Genomic DNA, 22,211 nt, shown 5'->3' with positions numbered 1-22,211 from the left:
CATCTGGTTGGATATATTTTAAACATAATTTTCCCTTAACACATCTATAAATTAGGTATCATAAACCCATGTTATGCATGAAAAATTGAGAGAATAATTACTTCACTCATTGTCCCTCAGCTAAGTAACAGAACTAGTCATCAAACTCAGGTTTCTAGAAGCCTTATCCTAGGCCAGCTGTTTTTTCCTATGCAGTAGCTGCCCTTCATAAATACAGTTATTTTAGCTCACAGGGAGGAAGAAATTACAGTTATGAAGAACACATTTCATTTTGCCTTTGTTATTTATTTTTAGAGACATTTTAAATCCAAAGGACGTGATCACAACCCGATTTGAAAATTCCTCTCCTAGCAAAGATTTCTGCAGCCAATCATGTCTTTCTTCTTATGAGCTAAAGAAAAAACCTGTTGTCACCATTTATACCAATAGCATTTCAACCAAGTGCAGTATATGTCAGAAGAATGCTGATGTAAGTCACATTGTACCTTTATTGGGACTCTACTCAAAGCCCCAAGATTTTTAATTGGCTTTGCTGATTTTGGATGTGTATGTGTTTTTATTTCCTAGATTCGATTTGAAGTTAAATATCAAAATGTGGTGCATGGTCTTTGTAGTGATGCCTGTTTTTCAAAATTTCACTCCGCCAACAACCTCACCATGAACTGTTGCGAGAACTGTGGAAGCTACTGCTATAGTAGCTCTGGCCCGTGCCAGTCCCAGAAGGTTTTTAGTTCCACAAGTGTCACAGCATATAAGCAGGTATGAAGATCCATCTGTCACACATAGGTAGGCTTACTCCTTCCAGGGTGGCCCTGCAGGGATCAAATGCAAAACAAACAAGATCAGTTGATCTTGGTGTATGAGTTCCCCTGCAGAAAAGTGGGATCGATTGTGGTTGTGTAAGTGATTATGGTAGTGAGATAATACAGGCGAACCAGATCATGGTCAGGAATTCACAAACAGAATTTCGTGTTTTGCTAAGAATCTGAAATATTTTGTGATATATTGATAAGTGAAGAAAGTCCCATATTATTATAAATAAACTGACCACTTATAGATGATAAAATCAGTGGATTTAAGCATATCTTTTTCCTTTTAGAAAATACAATTTTTGAGTTCCTGGGTGTCTTGGTTAAGCATCTGCCTTCAGCTCAGGACATGATCTTAGGGTCCTGGGATCAAGCCCTATGTACATCAGGCTCCCTGCTCAGCAGGGAATCAGTTTCTCCCTCTCCCTTGGCCTGTCTTCCCAACTTGTGTAATCTCTTTCTCTGAAATAAATAAAATCTTTTAAAAAAAAAAAAAAATATATATATATATATATATATATTTTAAAATCTGTTTTGGAATGAATTGTAATTATTTTGGCACATCCCTTATCAGACTACTTTAGCTAATTTTTTTTTTTTTAAGATTTTTATTTATTTCTCAGAGAGAGAGCACAAGCAGGCAGAGTGGCAGGCAGAGGCAGAGAGAGAAGCAGGCTACCTCCCTGCGGGATGAGGAGCCTTATGCGGGACTCGATTCCAGGATCCCGGGATCATGACCTGAGCTGAAGGCAGTGGCTTAGCCGACTGAGCCACCCAGGCGTCCCTACTTTAGCTAATTTTTATTTGTTGTAATGCATAATGGATTCATTTGGTTACTAAGTAGATTAATTTGTGTTAATTATTGCAGAATGATTTCAAATCTCTAGGGGTGCCTTGGTGGTTCAGTCAGTTGAATGGCTGCCTTTGGCTCAGGTCATGATCTCAGGTTCCCAGGATTGAGCCCTACATTGGGCTCCCTGCTCAGTGGGGAGCCTGCTTCCTCTGCCGCTCCCCCTGCTTCTGCTCTCTCACTCTCAAATAGATAAAATCTTTTAAAAAATTGCTGTGCTTAAGAAAATCTTTAAAAAGTTATTTTTCTAAAAAAGGGTATAAATGATAATTAAACTTTTTTTTCAGTTAGCAAATTTGATTTATTTTTAACTTCTCTGATTGAAAGTTTCCCTTTTCTAGGAATGACCAGTTTTGGCAGTTAGGTTACTTTTTCCTCAAGAATAAAATTTGTGTTATTTTTATATATGTGATCCAAAAATCAGTTGTTTTTTTTTTTTTAATTGTATTTATTGGGGCACCTGGGTGGCTAAGTAGGTTAAGCTTCTGCCTTCGCCTCAGGTCATGATCTCAGGGTTCTGGGATCGACCCCTGAATCGGGCTCTCTGCTCAGCAGGGAGCCTGCTTCCCTCTCTCTCTCTCTGCCTGCCTCTCTGCCTACTTGTGATCTTTGTGAAATAAATAAAAAATCTTCAAAAAAAAAAAAAGATTGTATTTATTTGAGAGAGAGGGAGTGAGAGAGAGCAGGAGAGAAGGGAGGGTCAGAGGGAGAAACAGACTCCTGGCTGAGCAGGGAGACTGATGTAGCACTCGATCCCGGGACTCCAGGATCATGGCAGGAGCCGAAGGCAGCCGGTCAGCTGACTAAGCCACCCAGGTACCTGCAAAAATCCATTCCGTTCCTTATTTTGTTGCTGATATTATACTCTGTCAACTGCATAAATGATTTTCTTCTTTTACCAGAAAGATTATGTAGTGAAATTTCACAAATTATATTTTCCTACTTTTTAATTCCCTATATAACTTATTTTTTTAATTTAAATTCAATTAACATAGTGTATTATTAGTTTCAGAGGTAGAATTCAGTAATTTATTTGACTTATATAATACCCAGTGCTCATTACATCATGTGCCCTCCTTAATGTCCATCACCCAATTACCCCATCCCCCTACCCCCCACCCCTTCAGCAACCCTCAGTTTCTTCTTTTTATTTTTTTTTTAAGATTTAAAAAAAAAATTATTTGACAGAGACACAGCAAGAGAGGGAGCACAAATGGAGTGGGAGAGGGAGAAGTAGGCTTCCCGCTGAGCAGGGAGCCAGATGTGGGGCTTGATTCTAGGACCTTGGGATCAGGACCTGAGCCAAAGGCAGACACTTAATGACTGAGCCACCCAGGCACCCCAACCCTCAGATTATTTCTTATGATTAAGAGTCTGTTATGGTTTGTTTCCCTCTCTGATTTTGTCTTGTTTTATTTTCCCTCCCTTCCCGTATCATCCACTGTTTTGTTTCTTAAATTCCACATACAGATGAGATCATTTAATTGTCTTTGTCTGATTGACTTATTTCACTTAGCATCCACGTCATTGCAGATGGCAAGATTTCATTTTTTTGATGGCTGAATAGTAGTCTGCTGTACACACACACACACACACACACACACACACCCCTTTATCCATTCATCTGTTGATGGACATCTGTCTGGGCGCTTTCCATAGCTTGACTATTGTGGACATTGCTGCTATAAACACTGGTGTGCAGGTGCCTCTTTGGATCACTATATTTGTGTCTTTGGGATAAATACCTACTCCATATAACTTCTTATTGAAAGATTTTATGTTGTGTCAGTGACAGTATGGTGTAATGGTTAGTCTGGAACTTTGGATAGAGATGAAATGTTTCATCTCCCATTTTTCTGTTTATTTGTTAATTGAATTAAAATTAATTTAACCTTTTTGTTAATATAATTTCTTAAAGTATCTCACTTTGTTGTTGAAAGGATTCTATGTTACAGTATATAAGTTATTTAGTATAGGGCCTAGCTCATGGTGAGCACTGAATAAATAATAATATTGGTAATTTATATAAATGTTAGCTATCAATATTATTGTTTCTTAAAACAAGTAAGGTTACAGGCATATTTTATTATGAACTCAGCTTGAAAAACAGATAATTCTGTAAGATCTTCTGGTATACATTGAACATCATCTCTTTCCTCTTGCTAAAGAGCCTTATTGGTTAAGTAACCATAAAGGTCGTAGGTTATCTTCTATTTTTTTTAAAGATTTTATTTATTTATTTATTTGACAGAGAGAAATCACAAGTAGATGGAGAGGCAGGCAGAGAAAGAGAGAGGGAAGCAGGCTCCCTGCTGAGCAGAGAGCCCGATGCGGGACTCGATCCCAGGACCCTGGGATCATGACCTGAGCCGAAGGCAGCGGCTTAATCCACTGAGCCACTCAGGCACCCCATAGGTTATCTTCTAGATTGATGTCCATGATCTGCTGAGCGTGACTCTTTGGTTCATGGATTACATGGTCATCATTGATTATTCGTAATGAGAAAAGTGCATTACAAATACCAAATTCATTACTTTTAATGTGTTTTATTGTTAATATACATGAGTAGTTACTAATTTTCTTTAGTTTACATTTTATCATTGTCTGAAAGAACTTATTTTTCCCACATCCCAACTTTCGGAAAAATCTATAGGGTGGCCTCGTAGTCATGTTCAAATATTTCAGCCAAAGGCAGCCTTTGTAGGTAGTGTTTCTTTTTTTTTACACAACTTGTATGTTTGTGCTAGGTATCTAAATGTTATTTTATTTTCTTGATAGAATTCAGCTCAAATTCCTCCATATGCCTTGGGGAAATCATTGAGGCCCTCAGCTGAAATGATTGAGACTACCAATGACTCAGGAAAAACTGAACTTTTCTGCTCTATTAATTGCTTATCTGCTTACAGAGTTAAGACAGTTATTTCTTCAGGTAATGTTTAAAATTCAATAAATTTATAGATTTAGTAACTATTGAAGAACATTGTAGCTGCTTTTCTTTCATTTTTTTACAAATGGAATTTATCTATGTGGTTAAATTGAGACTCAAGATTTAGTTTTAGAGAACTCATTTTTAATTGAAAATAGTTTTTAACTCATTTTTTTATTGAGGTTATTTATTTTGTAGTTTCTGTATGAAAAGAAAGACCAGGAAAAAAACAAAACAAAACAACTTGTAAGTTCCAAATTTTTGTGTAAGTAGGACTTCACTGTGATTAGTTGCAGTTAGCACAGATTATTGTAAAGTTCCTTTATTTTGGTTTTATATATTACTGAGTATTTTTTAATCTTTCTAGTACACTTTTGGATCATTTGTTCATCATGTAGCTTAGTCATTGGTTTTTATTTTTTGTTACACCAAGGTGTCCAGGTTTCATGTCATAGCTGTAAAACCTCAGCAATCCCTCAGTATCATCTAGCCATGTCCAATGGAACTATATACAGCTTCTGCAGCTCCAGTTGTGTGGTGGCTTTCCAGGTATGATCTAAACTAGTATTTTACCCCTGAGCTTCTCTTAGGCATTGCTCTATGGCAGTATGTTAACTGTTGAAGGTCTGTATTTATAAAAGGTTAAGTTAGAAAAAAATTCTGTTCAACTCTGGTCCCCGAAGTCCTTTCTGCAAAATGCCTCAGCCAGTTGCTGAGTCTCAGTGCCGTCTTCCTTATCCAGGGTCCTTACCTAAACTACTCTTCCCTCCCACTTTTGCCCTTGATTCTCTCCCTTTCAAAAGCATGGATACTAAGTTATGGTTCAGGTAGGTGCTGTGGTGTCCCTTCCTCTCATCCTGGGCCAAATACATAATGGCTCCTGGCATGAAAGTGTAAGCCTCCATTTACTTGTCCCATTTGTTCTTCACTCCCTGAAAAGATGGAGAGAATAGAGGTTAGTGACCCTCTTGGGTGGCCCTGATACAGTGTCCCTGGTACCAGGGCAAAAGAGATCACTGGTGGCCACTATGCTTTTCATGGCCATCAGAGGCTGGTTGCCAGTGGGAAGGGTATTTTGGGGGAAGGAAGAGGTCTGCTTTAATTTGTTAGAGCCCTATATTAGAGGTGTCCGGGAAGCCCAAATTCCAGTCCTTAACCTTACAATATTGCATTATTCAGTCCTTCTATTCTGGAAGTATGCCATTTAAACTCTTTCTGTGAACTGCTTTATAAAGTGTCAAGGAAATATTTGTGGGGGCATTAATTTATTAAAACAAGAAAATAAAAATTACCCAACTCACGTTACTTCTCAGTTGCTAAACTTTTGCCTTATTTGTGTTCTTTCAGAATGTATTTAACAAACCCAAAGGAACAAACTCTTCAGCAGTGCCCCCGTCTCAGGGCCAAGTGGTTGTAAGCCCACCCTCTGGGTCAGCAGTGTCAGCTGCAGGAGGTAATGCCTCTGCCAGTTCCGGTTCCAGTCCCACCGGCTCCATCAGCAGCTCTGCCTCTGGCACAGCCGGTTTCCGGCCTCTTGCTGCCCCATCCCAGCAAGTTGCTGTAGCTCGGACACTTGTTAAACTCAAGTGTCAACACTGTAGCCATCTGTTTGCCACAAAACCAGAACTCCTTTTCTACAAGGTAAAGAGAAATCATGAAAGGGATGGAGTATAAACGTATCCATCAGAAGCATTTGTCTTTTCATCTTTGACAGTCACTTAATTTGCTTTGAAATGTTAAGGAGAATGATTTCTTAAAGATGAAGCAACTGTTTAATTAGGTCTCAATGACTTTTTTTTTTTTCTCTGCAGGGTAAAATGTTTCTGTTTTGTGGCAAGACTTGCTCTGATGAATACAAAAAGAAAAATAAAGTTATGGCAATGTGTGACTACTGTAAACTGCAGAAAATTATAAAGGAGACTGTTCGATTCTCAGGGGTTGATAAGCCATTCTGTAGTGAAGGTAAAGGAAGCAAGCAGTTCATTTTTTTTTTTTAAGATTTTATTTATTTGACACAGAGAAAGACAGCAAGAGAGGGAACACAAGTAGGGGGAATGGGAGAGGGACAAGCAGGCTCCCCGCTGAGCAGGGAGCCCAATGTGGGGCTCAGTCCCAGGATCCTGGCATCATGACCTGAGCCGAAGGCAGACAATGACTGAGCCACCCAGGTGCTCCAGGCAGTTCAGTTTTATCCACAGAGCATATTGTTGTTATAAAGTAATTCATGCTGAGTTGGACCATTAATCTATAATTAATTTTCAAGTGATTTTGTTTTATGAGGTATAATTTGAGGCTTTTTTCTTGAGTTGATGCTTAATTCACTTTTTGTTTATTTTTTATACCTAAGTCACTTTAAAGTCTACACTTTTAAATGTTAACAGTAATGTCAATTAAGAAAAAATTTTTAAAGATTTGTTTATTTTAGAGAAAGAGAGCACGGGTTAGGAAGGGGCAGAGGAAAAGAGTCTTAAGCAGACTGCACGCTCGGCACAGAGCCCCATGTGGGGCTAGATCCTGTGACCCTGAGAGCATAACCTGAGCTGAAACCAAGAGTTGGATGCTCAGCCGACTGTGCCACCCAGGCACCCTGAAAAAAAAATGTTAAATATTGTAATACATTTGTGATCATGATTGGCTTATGGTGATGTTTTAAATTATAGCAATCTTAAATAAATTGCTTTAAAACTCAGAAAAGACTTTTGGAAGATAATTAGATCAATGGTATTAGTATAGAGTCTAAAAAATCTCTTCATAAGTTTAGCAATGACTTGAGAAATCTTTCTGTTCTTGCACCTACTTGTAAAGTGGGTATTTCAGCAATTACTGCTTCTTGGGTTAAGAAACTTTTATATCTCTGATGTTTCTGAATATAGGTGGCCTATATTAGAGTATGTTTAAAAAGTGATATGAGTTTGTTTTGTGAATATAGAGACTATCTTTGCTCCTCTTCAAGAAACAAATAATTGTGTCTCAAGTGTGTAGAAGTTAGCTTAGCTGGTACCTGAGACTCTGGAAACTCACTTTATCTCTTTCAGGTTAATGTAAGTTTGATGTTTCTTCTTTCATCCCTTCTGGTTCTCAGTTTGCAAATTCCTCTCTGCCCGTGACTTTGGAGAACGATGGGGAAATTATTGTAAGATGTGCAGTTATTGCTCACAGACATCCCCTAATTTGGTAGAAAATCGACTGGAGGGCAAATTAGAAGAATTTTGTTGTGAAGATTGCATGTCGAAATTTACAGTTTTGTTTTATCAGGTAAATGTAACATACCTTTTTGGCTTTCTGAAGTTAGTATGAATTATTTTCTTAAAATATGTTTGGATCATGTGAAGTAAAATTTAGTGTTTAGAACTGGGTTAAAGTAAATTTTGGGCTCCTAAAGCAAAATTCAACCAAATATAAATGTGAAATTTTGGGAGTAAAGAGCATAAGGTTTCTGGAGACTTTGTTGTTGTTTGCACATATGTTCCTTTTATTTTTATATTTTATATTTTGTTTTCTCTTGAGGCATATTGACCTTGTTTATAACTGAGTTCTTTTAAGTCAGAACCTTGTGTAGTTATGTTGTGTTAAGTGGCTCTCTCATTCAGAAGGTTACTGTGATGACCTTGTTCTCACTTACTAAGTCAAATGACTATGACTGACCTCCTTACCCACGACCTTTTAAAAAAGTTACTTTTTTGAAAGGCTAACTCTGAAAGCTACAATTAATTGAACCACTGATACACACCCAATGCTTCATAAGTGTAATTTAATCCTCACTATGATCCTAGAGGTAGGTATATTACTACCAGCTTATGAATATGGAAAAAGAGCAAGATCCAAGGAGGATAAGTAATGTACCCTTCAAGAAGCTGGTAGGTGATAGTTGGACAGCACCTGAAACCATTTTTTTTTTTTTTTTTTTTTGTCTACCTACCCCCTAAAATATAATCTTGGTGGAGAAGTGTATCTTTATCATAACGATATGACCAGGAAACTATCAGTGCTCAAGACAAAGGACACCTAATTAAATATATATATATATTTTTAATATTTTATTTATTTTGACAGACAGAGATCACAAGTTGGCAGAGAGGCAGGCAGAGAGAGAGAGAGAGAGAGAGAGAGGAGGAAGCAGGCTCCCTAAGCAGAGAGTCCTATGCGGGGCTCGATCCCAGGACTCTGGGATCATGACCTGAGCCGAAGGCAGAGGCTTTAACCCACTGAGCCACCCAGGTGCTCCCTAATTAAATATTTTTTGAATGAATCAGTGTCTTTACAACTCCAAAATCCATATTCTACTATATTATGCTGCTTCTTTACCTCTTGAAAGTAGAACCTCGCTCTAGATTCCTTCATCAGTAATTTTGAAAATGAGAGATAATTTTTTTTTTTAAAGATTTTATTTATTTATTTGACAGGCAGAGATCACAAGGAGGCAGAGAGTCAGGCAGAGAGAGAAAGAGAGGGAAGCAGGCTCCCTGCTGAGCAGAGAACCCGATGTGGGACTCGATCCCAGGACCCTGAGATCATGACCTGAGCTGAAGGCAGAGGCTTAACCCACTGAGCCACCCAAGCGCCCCGAGAGATAATTTTTTTTAAAAGATTTTATTTATTCATTTGACAGAGATCACAAGCAGGCAGAGAGAGAGGAAGGGAAGCAGGCTCCCTCCTGAGCAGAAAGCCCAATGCGGGGCTTGATCCAGGGATGCTGAGATCATGACCTGAGCCAAAGGCAGAGGCTTTAGCGCACTGAGCCACCCAGGTGCCCTGAGAGATAATTTTTATATTCTATATATTGAGGGCATCTATGGCATCTATGTGGAAACAAACAAGTATATCTACTTTTAACCACATTATTTTAAACCTTATATTTTGTGATCTCACCTGACTTATACATCCTGTTTTCATAGTGCCTTCTGGTTTTATGATTAGTGTTATCTTTTCATTATTTTTTGGTTTTAAGCCTATCTTTTCTCATATTTCTTTCTTAGATGGCCAAGTGTGATGGCTGTAAACGACAGGGTAAGCTAAGTGAGTCCATAAAATGGCGAGGAAACATCAAGCATTTCTGTAACTTGTTTTGTGTCTTGGAGTTTTGTCATCGGCAAATTATGAATGACCCTCTTTCACAAAATAAAGGTAAAATTAAACTTGGCTAACAGGATCATTATGTCAGTGCCAGGATATACTATTAGCACAGACAGTTGTAAATAATATAATAAAAACAAAATTTTACTAGATTCAAATAACCTGGATTTCCTTAAAATTTTCCTCTAAGAATTCTTAAAGATTGCCCTTCAGGGAAGGTTAATCCTGATGCTTTTTGCTATCATAATCAAACACACCAAAGAATCAATAACTGTTATAATCTCTAATTTTATAGAAAGTTAGATTTGATTGCTTTTGGTTGATTTTATCTATACATAAGAGATAAATGTTATTCAGTTAACAAACTGGGAAAAAAAGAGGAAAACAGCGCGAACAAAGGGAGAGGATATAAGTATATATATCATATGTATATACTATATATTAATATAGTTTCTGTGACTGGCATAAGATTTGATCCAGAGCTTGCTTGTAGCCAAGGAAGAAGGAACTAGCACATTAATTATATCAGGAAAAATAAAGTAGACCAGTTCTTCATAGGTAGCAAAGTTTTTTAAGCTAAGAATAAAATAATTTTGCAAGTAGGACAGCTAATATGGTCAAAATTTCCAGATGAATAGATACATTTGTGGCATGTTCTTAAAGTAGCTCCTTGAAGTAGTACTTCTCTGAGTTAGGTTCAAAATATTTGGTATTATGCTCTCTAATCAAAGCCTGGAGTGCTGTTGAATTCATAGGATCCATGGGCTTCGTCTGGCCTTTGTCTGTCTTTGCAGTCTTATTGATTATCGCCTTAATCACATATGCCACGTGCCAATCTTTTATGTCATCATCTATTCCCTAAGACTAGTCGGGTTAGTGGTAGAATTTTCATTTTACAATATGGGTTAGCAAAAAACCAGTGGATGGATAGGTACCTCACCAACTTATTTATAAAAATTATTATGTTAAATTTTTATTGGAAGCAGGCTTAGGTGGAGGAGTTTTATATTCACTAATAGAAAAGGCCAGTTGATTCTGAAGCTAGTAGCTACATTTTTAGCTGTTAAGTAGCATTTAAAGTTTATAATTTTAGAGAATCAGCCTGTCTTTAAGTCCTGATGAATGTTAATCTGACCAGAATCACTCTCTATACAGAGTTAGATGTTTGCACGGCTCCCTGAAAACTTAGTTGTTAAACAGGGTTTGTGTGTGTGTGTATGTGTGTAACCCTATTGTTTATACTAGGTTTTACCTTTTTATTTTAATCAGTAAATATTTATAAGGCGGCGAGTGCTTCAGTGGAGCTCTCTTCTGCAAGGAAAAATACAACACCAGTTATAACCAGTGTGGTATCATTGGCAAAAATACCTTCTACCCAGCCTACAGGGAACACTAACAGTGTTTTAAAAGGTATGACCTATATAAAGGCATTTGGTTAGACTGTAGAGGTGAGTGCTTTCTAATCTAAGTAGCTCTTGTTGCTAATATTTACATTTATATTTCTATAAGGAAACATGCCCCTTTTTCTCAGAGGGAAGTGGGTACCAAGGAGGTGGGCCTGAGAAGGGAAGGAAATGGAATGTGAATGTATATATTTTTTTAAGAACCTAAGTGGTTTTAATAGTTGCCTTTATCACTGGTGATTTTAATATATCTGGATGAGATTGAGGTCCAAGAATCTTTTTCCTTTACCAGGCATCCCAGGTAACATTGATGCCTAGTTTCCTTGGACCATTTTTTGGTGAAATTCTGGACTAGACTCTGGCCCACCTTAGTAAGAGGAAAGTAATATCTTGGTCTCAGTGTTTACATCTGTATATTCTGGGGGATAATGTATGTTTTAATTTACAACAGGTGCAATTACTAAAGAGGCAGCAAAGATCATCGAAGATGTAAGTTTTATTGTTAATCTTTTTCCTCATAATGCCACTTGTGTTTATTTTCATTTTGGGTGTAGCATTCCAATACATACCTGAATATATTTCTATTTGCAGCTTAGTCTTTAAAAAAAAGAGTGACCTATTATGTACTAATTTTGTTTTGGGATCTTAAAGTTACATCATTAATAAGAATGGGTTTCTGATTCATTTCATTGTGTTTTCACTCCTTAATTTCTTTAAATATTTGTTATTTCCATCTGGTTGCTTATTTTTCTTATTTTTCTCTTTTACTACATTCAAGTATTTTTCTTTAAAACTTGAAAAGTCTCTTGGGCGCCTGGGTGGCTCAGTCAAAGTGTCTGACTTTTGATTTCAGCTCAGGTCTTGCTTTCAGGGTTCAAGGTCTGTGTTGGGCTCCATGCTGGGTGTGGGGCCTACTTAAGAAAGAAAGAAAGAGAAAGAAAGTCTCTTGAAAAAGTTCAGTGTAGTGTTGTTTTATGCATCTTCAAATTATGTGAGGCTGAAAATAGTGCATAGTAAAAATACATTTAAATTCCCACTTTATGTCTCAAATTTGAAATATTGTGAAACTTTCCAAAATTAAAAAAAATATTTTGAAGAAATGCATAATTTCAAATCTGGCAGGCTGAAAGGATTGCAAACTATGTCATTGTTGTCTGTGTCTTGTTTTAGCAGGAAACAAAATTCCCATGATCCTTTGTCAGTATCTTATGAACTTAATGTATCAGATTTTGGGTTAATGTTTTTGGTAACTGTGTTTGGCTGTTCTCTTAATGTTTGTTTTGGTACAATTAAGAATATTTTTATATATCATATAATAATGTCATTCAGGTACATTAAGTAGTGGTGCTAGTGCTTAAAAGTGTGCCCCAAATTCAGTATCTTTGGAGCAGAAGTTAGGTATTCTAAAACTCTGTGATGAAGGCCAGGCCTCGGCTGTGAATCCCCAGGCTGTTCATTTAGGAGAGTGAAACCTGCAGAATAGTAGAGATAATGCTCAAAAAACAAATGCATCAGTAAAGAAGGCACATCATTTAGTTTGCATAAAAATATAGCCTTACAAAAATAATGAAGTAAATGGGAAGAAATGCCAGCAGCACTGCTGCAAGATCAGTGCTGCCGTAATGTGTCCCTAAGGCCAAGCCATTGCCTGTGTTAAGGTATGAAGTGTTTTTGATGATTTGAAAGGAATTGAAAGTGAGACAAAAAGGTTTACTACAAGTCATGGCTGGCTTTCCAATTTTAAAGCCTACTGAGGTTTTAAGAAAATAAAAATGAGCAGGCAAGCTATATCTGCTAACAGAAGCTATCAGAAACATTTCAGCTTTATCATAACCTAAAGAGGCTTTAACTTGGAAGACAGCCTCACTCCTAATAGAGGACCTGTGAAAGTGGTAAAGAAGGTGCATTTGTGCAAGGTTGGTGAAAGGGATGTTGACATTTTGCTTGGGTTGTTTTCCATGGATTAATAAGGGAAAACTTGCTAGAATTAGGAAAACAGGGCCCCAGCAGTTAGCCCGGGCCTTCAGCACAACAGCCAACAGTGAAGTAACTGGCATATGCTTTTGACCATATTCCAGCGACAGTTGCTAATGTTAAAGGAAATGATCCAAATGTGGATTGCTGTTTCATGGTGGCAAGGTTAAAAATGGACAGTGTGTCTGTATATCAGGAAATCTTCAGTGATAAAAAAAAAATCTTATGTAAAAAAAAAAAAAATGAGAGAAAAGAACCAGCTACATTAGATCCATTCATTAGCAGAAGTCTTTCCAGGACTCAGACTAGCCTTCCCCCTGATAGGGAGAGAGCTTCTCCTAATTTGATACTTTTTAACTCTGTCCTTACTTGTGTTGTTGGAAGTTGTTAATGGTAACTAATATTTATTTTCAGGCAGAATACTATATTAGTTAATGAAATACAATTAACTTTGTATTATACATTATATTTTAAAATTACATAACCAGTAAGTTGCTGTGTTACAGAATTAATAATTGTTATTAACCATTATAACCATATAATTAAGGTATTAATATACTACATTTTTACTATTTTAATATACTATGCTTAATATGTTATTAGTATGTATTATAAAAGTATTCTGTAGGCGTGCCTGGGTGGCTCAGTCATTTAAACCACTGCCTTTTGCTCAGGTCACGATCCTGGGGTCCTGGGGTCAAATTCTGCATCTAGCTCCTTGCTTGGTGGGGAGCCTGCCTCTCCTTCTGTCTGCCACTCCCTATCTGTGTGTACTCTATCTTCTCTGACAAATAAATAAAACTCTTCAAAAAAAAAAAAAGTCTGCCTTCAGTTCAGGTCATGATCTCAGGGTCCTGGGATTGAGCCCCTTGTGGGGCTCCCTGCTTGGCCGGGGAGTCTGTTTGTCCCTCTCCCTGTCCTTCCTCATTGCTCGCGTATTCCATCTCTCTCTCTCAAATAAATAAATGAAATCTTTAAAAAAAATAAGAGCATTCTATATTGGCTGTAGATTTATATATTCTGAGACTGCATCCCTCTTCTATATGTATGGGATAGTTAGTTTTGAATTATTCAGGATTTTCGGGAATTCATCTCTTGTATTAAATATGACTGCCCTATATATTCTTTCCCCTATATGGAGTACCTTTATAATTCACCAATTTAGCTCTGATTAATATTTTCAGTTTACTCTATAGCAAGTATAGTGATAAGTAATGTAGTACTCTTACAATGTTTAAAAGCCTGATAGTTTAGAATCTTTTCTTTGGTTCTGTGGGACTTTAGTGTGAATCTCCTTCAAGTTATTTAAATAGTCTTAAATTTTAGGGAAAGGTGAGATACAGTACAGTACAAAGAAGAAAATCTGCAGAAGTCAGTAAACTTTCTATAAAGATCTAGGTAGTAAATGTTTTAGACTTTGCAGGACATACAGACTCTGTTGCAACTCCTCATCTCTGCTATTGTAGAGCAGAAGTAGCCACAGGCAGTCCATAAATGAGTAGTGAGTGCCGCATTCCAATAAAATCATATTTACAGAAACAGGTGGTGGGCAGGACTTGGTCCACTCCATACTTTGCTAATTCCTGCTCTACTGTAGTCACACCATTGAGAATTAACCATTGTTAGATTGGGCTTACTTGCTTAGTTTTTTTTTTTTCCTCTTATCTTTTTTTTTTTCTTTTAAAATATAAGTTTCTTGGGGTACCTGGGTGGCTCAGCCATTAAGCATCTGCCTTGGGCTCAGGTCATGATCCCCAGGTTCTGGGATCCAGCCCTGCATCAGGCTCCCTGCTCAGCAGAAAGCCTGCTTCTCCCTCTCACACTCTCCTTGCTTGTGTTCCTTCTCTCACTATCTCTCTCTCTGTCAAAAAATATAAATAAAATCTTTTTAAAAAAAGCAAGTTTCTTTGTAAAAGATTTATTTATTTTAGAGAGAGAAAGCAAGAGCGCAGGGTGGGGGAAGCAGAGAAGGAGAGAGAGACTCTCAAGCAGTCTCACTGCTAAGTGATTCCATGACCCTGAGATCTTGACCTGAGCCAAAATCAAGAATCAGAAACTCAACCGACTGAGCCACCCAGGCGCCCCTAAGTTTTTTCCTTTAATTGAAGTATAATTGATGTACAGTATCCTATTAGTTTCAGGAGTTTATTGGGACATCATAGTGATTTGGTATTTTATACGTTACAAAATGATTCCCACAGTAAGTCTAGCTACCATCTGTCACCATACAAAGTCATTACAGTATTATTATGTTTCCTATGCTGTATATTGCATCCGCGTGGCTTATTGATAACTGGAAGTTTGTACCTCTTAATCCCCTTCACCTGTTTCGCCTGCCCCCCCACCCTCTCTGATAACCAACAGTTTTCTTTATGTATGAGTCTGTTTCTGTTTTGTTTTGTTTGTTTTGTTTTTTAAATTCTATATACAAGTGAAAGAAATCCTGTGGCATTTGTCTTTCTCTGTTTGACTCATTTCACTTATTTGTCTTTCTCTGACTTATTTCACTTTGCATAATACCCTTTAGGTCCATCTTTGTTATTGCAAATGGCAAGGTTCTCTGTTATGGCTGAGTTACATTCGTGTGTGTGTGTGTGTGTGTGTGTGTGTGTGTGTGTATCACATCATCTTTATCCATCCGTCTATCAATGAACACTTAGGTTGCTTTCATATCTTGGCTATTGTAAATAATGCTGCAGTGATCTTTGGGGTGCATCTATCTCTTTACTTTGGTATTTTCGTTTTCTTCAGATAAATTCCCAGAAGTAGAATTGCTGGATCATATGGTAGTTCTATTTTTCATTTTTTGAGGAAACTCTATACCGTTTTCCACAGTGACTACACAAGTAGTCACTTGTGTAGGTTTTTCCCCTACATCCTTGCCAACCCTTGTAATTTTTTCTTTTTTGTGATATCTAATCTGGCAGGTTGAGGTCATAAATCATTGTGGTTTTTATTTTTCTTTCCCTATGATGAATGGTGTTGATCATCTTTTCATGTGTCTGTTGACAATCTGTATGTCTTCTTTGGAAAAATGCTTATTGAAGTCCTCTGCCCATTTTGTACTTGGGTTGCTTATTTTTTTGATATTAAGTTGTGTGTTCTTCATATGTTTTGGATATTAATCCTTTATCAGATGCATGATTTGCAAATATTTTTTCCCTTTCAGTAGAATGCCTTTTCATTTTGTTGATCATTTCCTTCTCTGTGTAGAAGCTTTTTAATTTGATGTAATTCTGTTTATTTTAGCTTTTGTTGCTCTTGCCAAAAAAATGTCGCTAATATTGATGTTAGGTAGCTAACTTCCTGGGGTGCCCAGGTGGCTCAGTCGGTTGAGTGTCCAACTCTTGGTTTTGGGTCAGGTTGTGATCCCAGGGTCGTGAGATTGAGCCCTCTGTGCAGAGGGTTCTGTGCAGAGCAAGGAGTCTGCTTGAGAGATTCTCTTTCTCCCTCTCCCTTCCCCTGTTCCTTCCCCTGCTCATGCTCTCTCGCAAATAAATAAGTTAAAAATGTTTCAAGATAGCTAACTTCCTGTGTTTTCTTCTAGGAGTTTTATGGTTTCTGCTCTTATTTTTTTCTTTTTTTAATTTATTTGACAGAGATCACAAGTAGGCAGAGAGGCAGGCAGAGCGGGTGGGGGAAGCAGGCTCCTTGCCGAGCAGAGAGCCCGATGTGGGGCTCCATCCCAGGACCCTGAGATCATGACCTGAGCTGAAGGCAGAGACTTTAACCCACTGAGCCATCCAGGCGCCCCTGGTTTCATCTCTTACATTCAAGTCTTCAATCCATTTCATATTTGTTTTTCTATGTGGTGTAAGATAGTGGTCTGATTTCATTCTTGTGGTACTTGAACTCAAAGCCCTGAGATCAAGACCAGAGCTGAGATTAAGGGGCAGATGCCTTACCAACTGAGCCACTCACGAGTCCCTAGTTTCATTCTTTTACATGTAGTTGTTGGGTTTTCCCCAACACCATTTATTGAACACATTGTCTTTTATTCACTGTGTATTCTTGTCTCCTTTGATGTAGAGTAATTGACCATATATGGGCGGGTTTATTTCTGGGCTCTCTGTTCTATTCCATTTGATCTGTGTGTCTCTTTTCATGCCAGTACCATATTATTTTGGTTACTATAGCTTTGTAGTATAGTTTGAAATCAGGGAGTGTGATACTTTCAGCTTTGTTCTTCTTTCTCAAGATTGCTTTGGCTAGTCAAGAACTTTGTGGTTTCATACAAATTTTAAGATTCTTTGTTCTAGTTCTGTGAGAAATGTTGTTGATACTTTGATGGCAATTGCATTGGATTTGTAGATTGCTTTGGGTATTATGGGTGTTTTAACAATATTAATTCTTCTAACCCATGAGCATGGTATAGCTTTCCATTTATTTGTAGCTTCTTCAGTTTCTTTTATCAGTGTCTTATAGTTTTCAGGGTACAGATCTTTTATCTCTTTGATTAAATTTATTCTTAGGTATTTTATTCTTTTTGATTCATATATAAGTGGGATTGTTTTTTCATTTTCTCTAATAGCTCGTTATTAGTGTGTAGAAATGTAACTGATTTCTGTATGTTAATTTTGTATCCTGTGACTTTACTGAATTTGTTTATTAGTTTATTGACTGCTGTATAATAACACATTTTATTTAATCATTGCCCTATTGATGAACATTAGGTTGCTTCCAGTTTTTAACCTAAAAAATCTCTGCTACAATGAGCATTCTTGCATATATCTCCATGTGCACATGTACAGTTGTTTTTCTAGTTGTAGATATGGAAAAGTGGAATTTTGGAGCCAAAGAGTATTTGCATTTTTAGTATCTGAAATGGCTATTTCAGTTTTTTACCACCAGCAGTTTATGATTGTACTCATTTCCCACAGCCTCACTATCATTTAATGTCAGATTTAAACTTTTTTTCTTGTCAATCTGTTTAGTAATATCTTACTGTCTTACTTTGCAGGTCACTAATTTTCTAGCATGTTTGCTTATATTTCTAAGTTTTTGAACATTTGAATTTTCTTTGAATTTCTTGTTATTAATTTTTCATTATTTTTATGTTGAATTTTTTTTCTTATTGATTTATAGAATTTCTTTATATACTCTGGATTTGCCCCCCACCTCTTTCTACTCAATTTCACTGATACAAAAACATGCAGTAATACTTAATATCTGTAAGAAAAATTCTTTAACAGCATAGAGCTCTGGCTATTGTCCTATTTCTCTGCTCTCCATTTTAGAAAATCTTTAAGGGTGGCCCCTACTTACTGCCTCAATTTCCTTACCTGTTATCTTTCCTTAGCTCTCGTAAGTCAGGCTTTGTCTGCACCATTCCACTGGAACTGCTCTTGTCAGGGTTGCTATCAGCCTTTATTTTGCAAATCCAGTGGTCATTTTCAGTTCTCATTTTACCTATCCTTTCAGTAATATTTGATACAGTTGATCTCCCCTTTCTTCTTAAAATATCTTCTTCAATTTCCAGGTCAGCATACATGTCTTTTTTCTTTTTCTTCTTCTTCTTCTTTCTTTTTTTTAAAAAAGATTTTATTTATTTATTTGACACAGAGAGAGAGATCCCAAGTAGGCAGAGAGGCAGGCAGAGAGAGAGGGGGAGGCAGGACTCCCTGCTGAACAGAGAGCCTGATTTGAGACTCAATCACAGGACCCTGAGACCATGACCTGAGCTGAAGGCAGAGGCTTAACCCTCTGAGTCACCCAGGCACCCCTATACTAGTCCTTTTTCTTTTTTTTTAAATTTCTTTTCTGTGTAACATCATTTATTGTTTTTGCACCACACCCAGTGCTCCATGCAATACATCCCCTCCCTAATACCCACCACCTGGTTCCCCCAACCTCCCACCCCTCCGCCCCTTCAAAACCCTCAGGTTGTTTTTCAGAGTCCATAGTCTCTCATGGTTCATCTCCCCTTCCAATTTCCCTCAACTCCCTTCTTTCCATCTCCCCATGTCCTCCATGCTATTTGTTATGTTCCACAAATAAGTGAAACCATATGATAATTGACTCTCTCTGCTTGACTTATTTCACTCAGCATCATCTCTTCCAGTCCGGTCCATGTTGCTACAAAAGTTGGGTATTCATCCTTTCTGATGGAGGCATAATACTCCATAATGTATATGGACCACATCTTCCTTATTTATTCCTCCGTTGACCTTTTTCTTAGTCAACATCATTCCCAGGGATTCAATACAGTCCTGTGGTTTTAAACACCATGTAGATGGTGGCTTACTCCTAGATTTATTTCTCTTGCCATGACCTCTGAACTCCAGATTCATATATCCAATTGCCTGCTTCACATATACACTTAACTGATTAATAGCCATCTCAAATAATATGTCTAAATCAGAACAATTTTATTTTCCCTCAGAACACTTTTATTTTCCCTTCTAATGTTCCTTACTTCTTACCACTACAGTGCTACCTCCTTTGTCTGAGGCAGCATCATCTTTTCTCTGCTACATTTCAGTGACTGTCTACTTGTCTTCCTGCTTCCATTCTTGCCCTTTGCATTTTTTCCCTCCATATTGTTAGCAGGATGATCTTAAAGCAAATCAGATTGTGTCACTCCACTCCTTAAAACCTTCACTGAAATGCTGAAAAATAAGGGTAAAAAAGGGGGAGGAGCTAGTTTCCAAAACAATAGTAAAACTCTAAATTTTATAAAGGTAGGTAGTTAAAACAACTGATCCTAAAGCCATGAACAGACAGACACCTCAATAGAAAAGAAGTCCAGAGGATCCTGGGTGACTCAGTTGGTTGAGCATCCTGGGACTGAGACCCACATCAGGCTCCCTGCTCCAAGGGGAGTCTGCTTCTGTCTGTCCCTCTACCTGCCGCTTCCCCTGTTTGTGCTCTCTCTCTGTGTCAGATAAACCAATAAATAAAATCTTTAAAAAAATGTCCAGAAATAGACCTAAATATATATGTAAGTTTAGAAATAATAGAGATGGCATTTAGATCAGTAGGAGATTTAGATTATTCAGTAAATAGTGTTATGACAATTGAGTGTACATATAGAAGAAAATGCGATTGATTTCTACCTTACAAGTTACACTAAAAGGAAGTCCAGATGGAGAAAATACTTAAATATAAAAAAATAATAAAGTAGGGAAAAATTCAGGAAAGAATTTAAATGCAGAAGTGGGGAGTCTTTCTAAATATGTCACATAACCCAGAAGCCATAAAAGATTTTTTTAGGGAAATTCAGCTACATTTCAAAATCAAAAGACATGGAAAAAAATTATAAGATTGCAATTAATGTCATAAAAGGCTTTTTTTTTCATATGTAAAGAACTTCTGTGAATCAACAAAAAGACCCAGCACCCATTAGGAAAATGGGCAAAACTATGATCCTTCAGTTTACAGACTATGAAATAAAAATTGTTCTTAAACATAGGCAAATATATTCAACTTCAGAATTAGAGAAATGCCAGTTAGAACTACAGTTTTATCAGATTGGCAAAGATAAAAATGATGGATAACACTGTTAAGGCATTTTTACATATTGTCAATAGCAGTTGGTAAAACTGCTACAGAGAGCAATTTAGTAAAACTTGTTAAAATTTAAAATGTAAATACAATATTACCAAGGAACTCCATTTTTAGGAATTTATCCTTCAGATACATTTCACACATTTATGAAATAAAGTATATACAGGGATGATTGCAGTAGCAATTGTTTGTAGTAGCAAAGGCTTGAAAACAAATTGTTTCATCAGTAGTCAGAGCCACTGTGAGTTCATCCTGAGTTACTGTGTGAACTAGGAAAAAAAAATAGGCCTACATGGGTAGGGCCTGAAATATACCCCTCTCCTAGATCATACTTAAGTCACGTGGGCTGGTAAGTGGAGTTCCCTTCATAAGCATATGCAGCAACTCTTTGGAGACTGTAGTTAAAATAAATATGCTATATCCATACAGTGGAATACTATGTGCTTAAAAAGAATGTGGTAGCTATATCTGTACATAGAGCAGTCTCATATATAATAAATGAAAAAGACAAAATGATACAGCATACTGCCATTTATATTTTAAACACACACATACACACACACCACATGCCTGTACATATGTATAGAAAAACTCTGAAAGTCAGGCAGTAAATAGATAATACTGGTTGCCTCTGAGGAGAACTGAATGACCAAGGCAGAATTTTAAGAAGGGAAATTACTGTTTTTTCATTGTTTCCTGTTTAAATCTTTGAATTTTATGTCATATGTTACAGTGCTCATTCAAAAAATACACATAGAAGGTTTTTCTAAAAAGATATTATGTATTTATTTGACAGAGATCACAAGTAGGCAGAGGCAGGCAGACAGAGAGGAGGGGAAGCAGGCTCCCTGCTGAGCAGAGACACCCCACCCATGCGATGCGGGGCTCCATCCCAGGACCCTGGGATCATGACCTGAGCTGAAGGCAGAGGCGTTAGTCCACTGAGCCACCCAGGCGCCCCATCACATGGAAATTTTTTAAAAGCTAGAGGAATACACGGTACAAGACAGGAGTAGATAGTTCACAGAAGAGGAAAACCTAGTAATTCTTACACATGCAAAATGCCTAACCACACTACTGTTAGGTAATTTTTCATTTCTTGAGAAATAGCAAAAAGTTTCATAGTACTGTGTTAACTAGAGTGTTGAGAAACAGGCTCACATACATTGCTGAAGGTCATGTAATTTGATACACTATGCCTCTGTGGAAAGCGGTTTGGCTGTACCATCATAATTAAAATGTTCTGACCCACCAAACTGCACTTAGAATACCTTATTCTATAAATATACTAGCACATGTAGGATTAATTTATATGTAGGGATATTTATTATAGCATTCTTTGTAATAGCAAATATTTTTAACATTCACTGTTGAGCTGCAGAGACTCTTTGGGTTACCTGTGGTACATTCAGTGTGTAAAGCTGCTCCTAGGGAAGCTTTATACAAAGTTATGTAAATATACCTCTATGATAGCTTGCTGTAAGCACAGTGCATATTATCCCCGATAATATGCTGCCAATTTGTAGTCAGAAGCAACTTACTTAATTACAGGGAGCATCTCTAGAAGGATGTGTAAGAAACTGGGGGGACATGGTTGTGTTCAAGTTTGAGTCTGGATAGAGAAGACAGACAGATGGAAAACTTAATTTTCATGTATATACTTAAAAAGA

The 22,211-nt window shown here is 37.2% G+C and overlaps 1 protein-coding gene across 7 annotated transcripts in view; it reads left to right on the top strand.

The window, feature by feature from the left end:
• The window catches only part of ZMYM6 (zinc finger MYM-type containing 6), a 44,044-nt gene that overhangs the window by 15,736 nt on the left and 6,097 nt on the right, over nt 1-22,211 (top strand). For all 7 annotated transcript variants that reach the window (XM_082686844.1, XM_082686848.1, XM_082686847.1 and 4 more), the window contains 10 exons: nt 295-469; nt 568-759; nt 4,438-4,588; nt 5,019-5,134; nt 5,933-6,226; nt 6,397-6,547; nt 7,668-7,840; nt 9,562-9,709; nt 10,928-11,068; nt 11,513-11,550. In XM_082686844.1, the coding sequence (XP_082542970.1) occupies nt 295-469; nt 568-759; nt 4,438-4,588; nt 5,019-5,134; nt 5,933-6,226; nt 6,397-6,547; nt 7,668-7,840; nt 9,562-9,709; nt 10,928-11,068; nt 11,513-11,550 (1,579 nt within the window). The remainder of the gene's footprint in view (nt 1-294; nt 470-567; nt 760-4,437; nt 4,589-5,018; nt 5,135-5,932; nt 6,227-6,396; nt 6,548-7,667; nt 7,841-9,561; nt 9,710-10,927; nt 11,069-11,512; nt 11,551-22,211) is intronic.

The sequence above is a fragment of the Mustela nivalis genome (genome assembly GCF_964662115.1).
Source record: "Mustela nivalis genome assembly, chromosome: 10".
Lineage (NCBI taxonomy): Eukaryota > Metazoa > Chordata > Mammalia > Carnivora > Mustelidae > Mustela > Mustela nivalis.
This window is presented reverse-complemented; position numbering and strand designations above follow the sequence as displayed.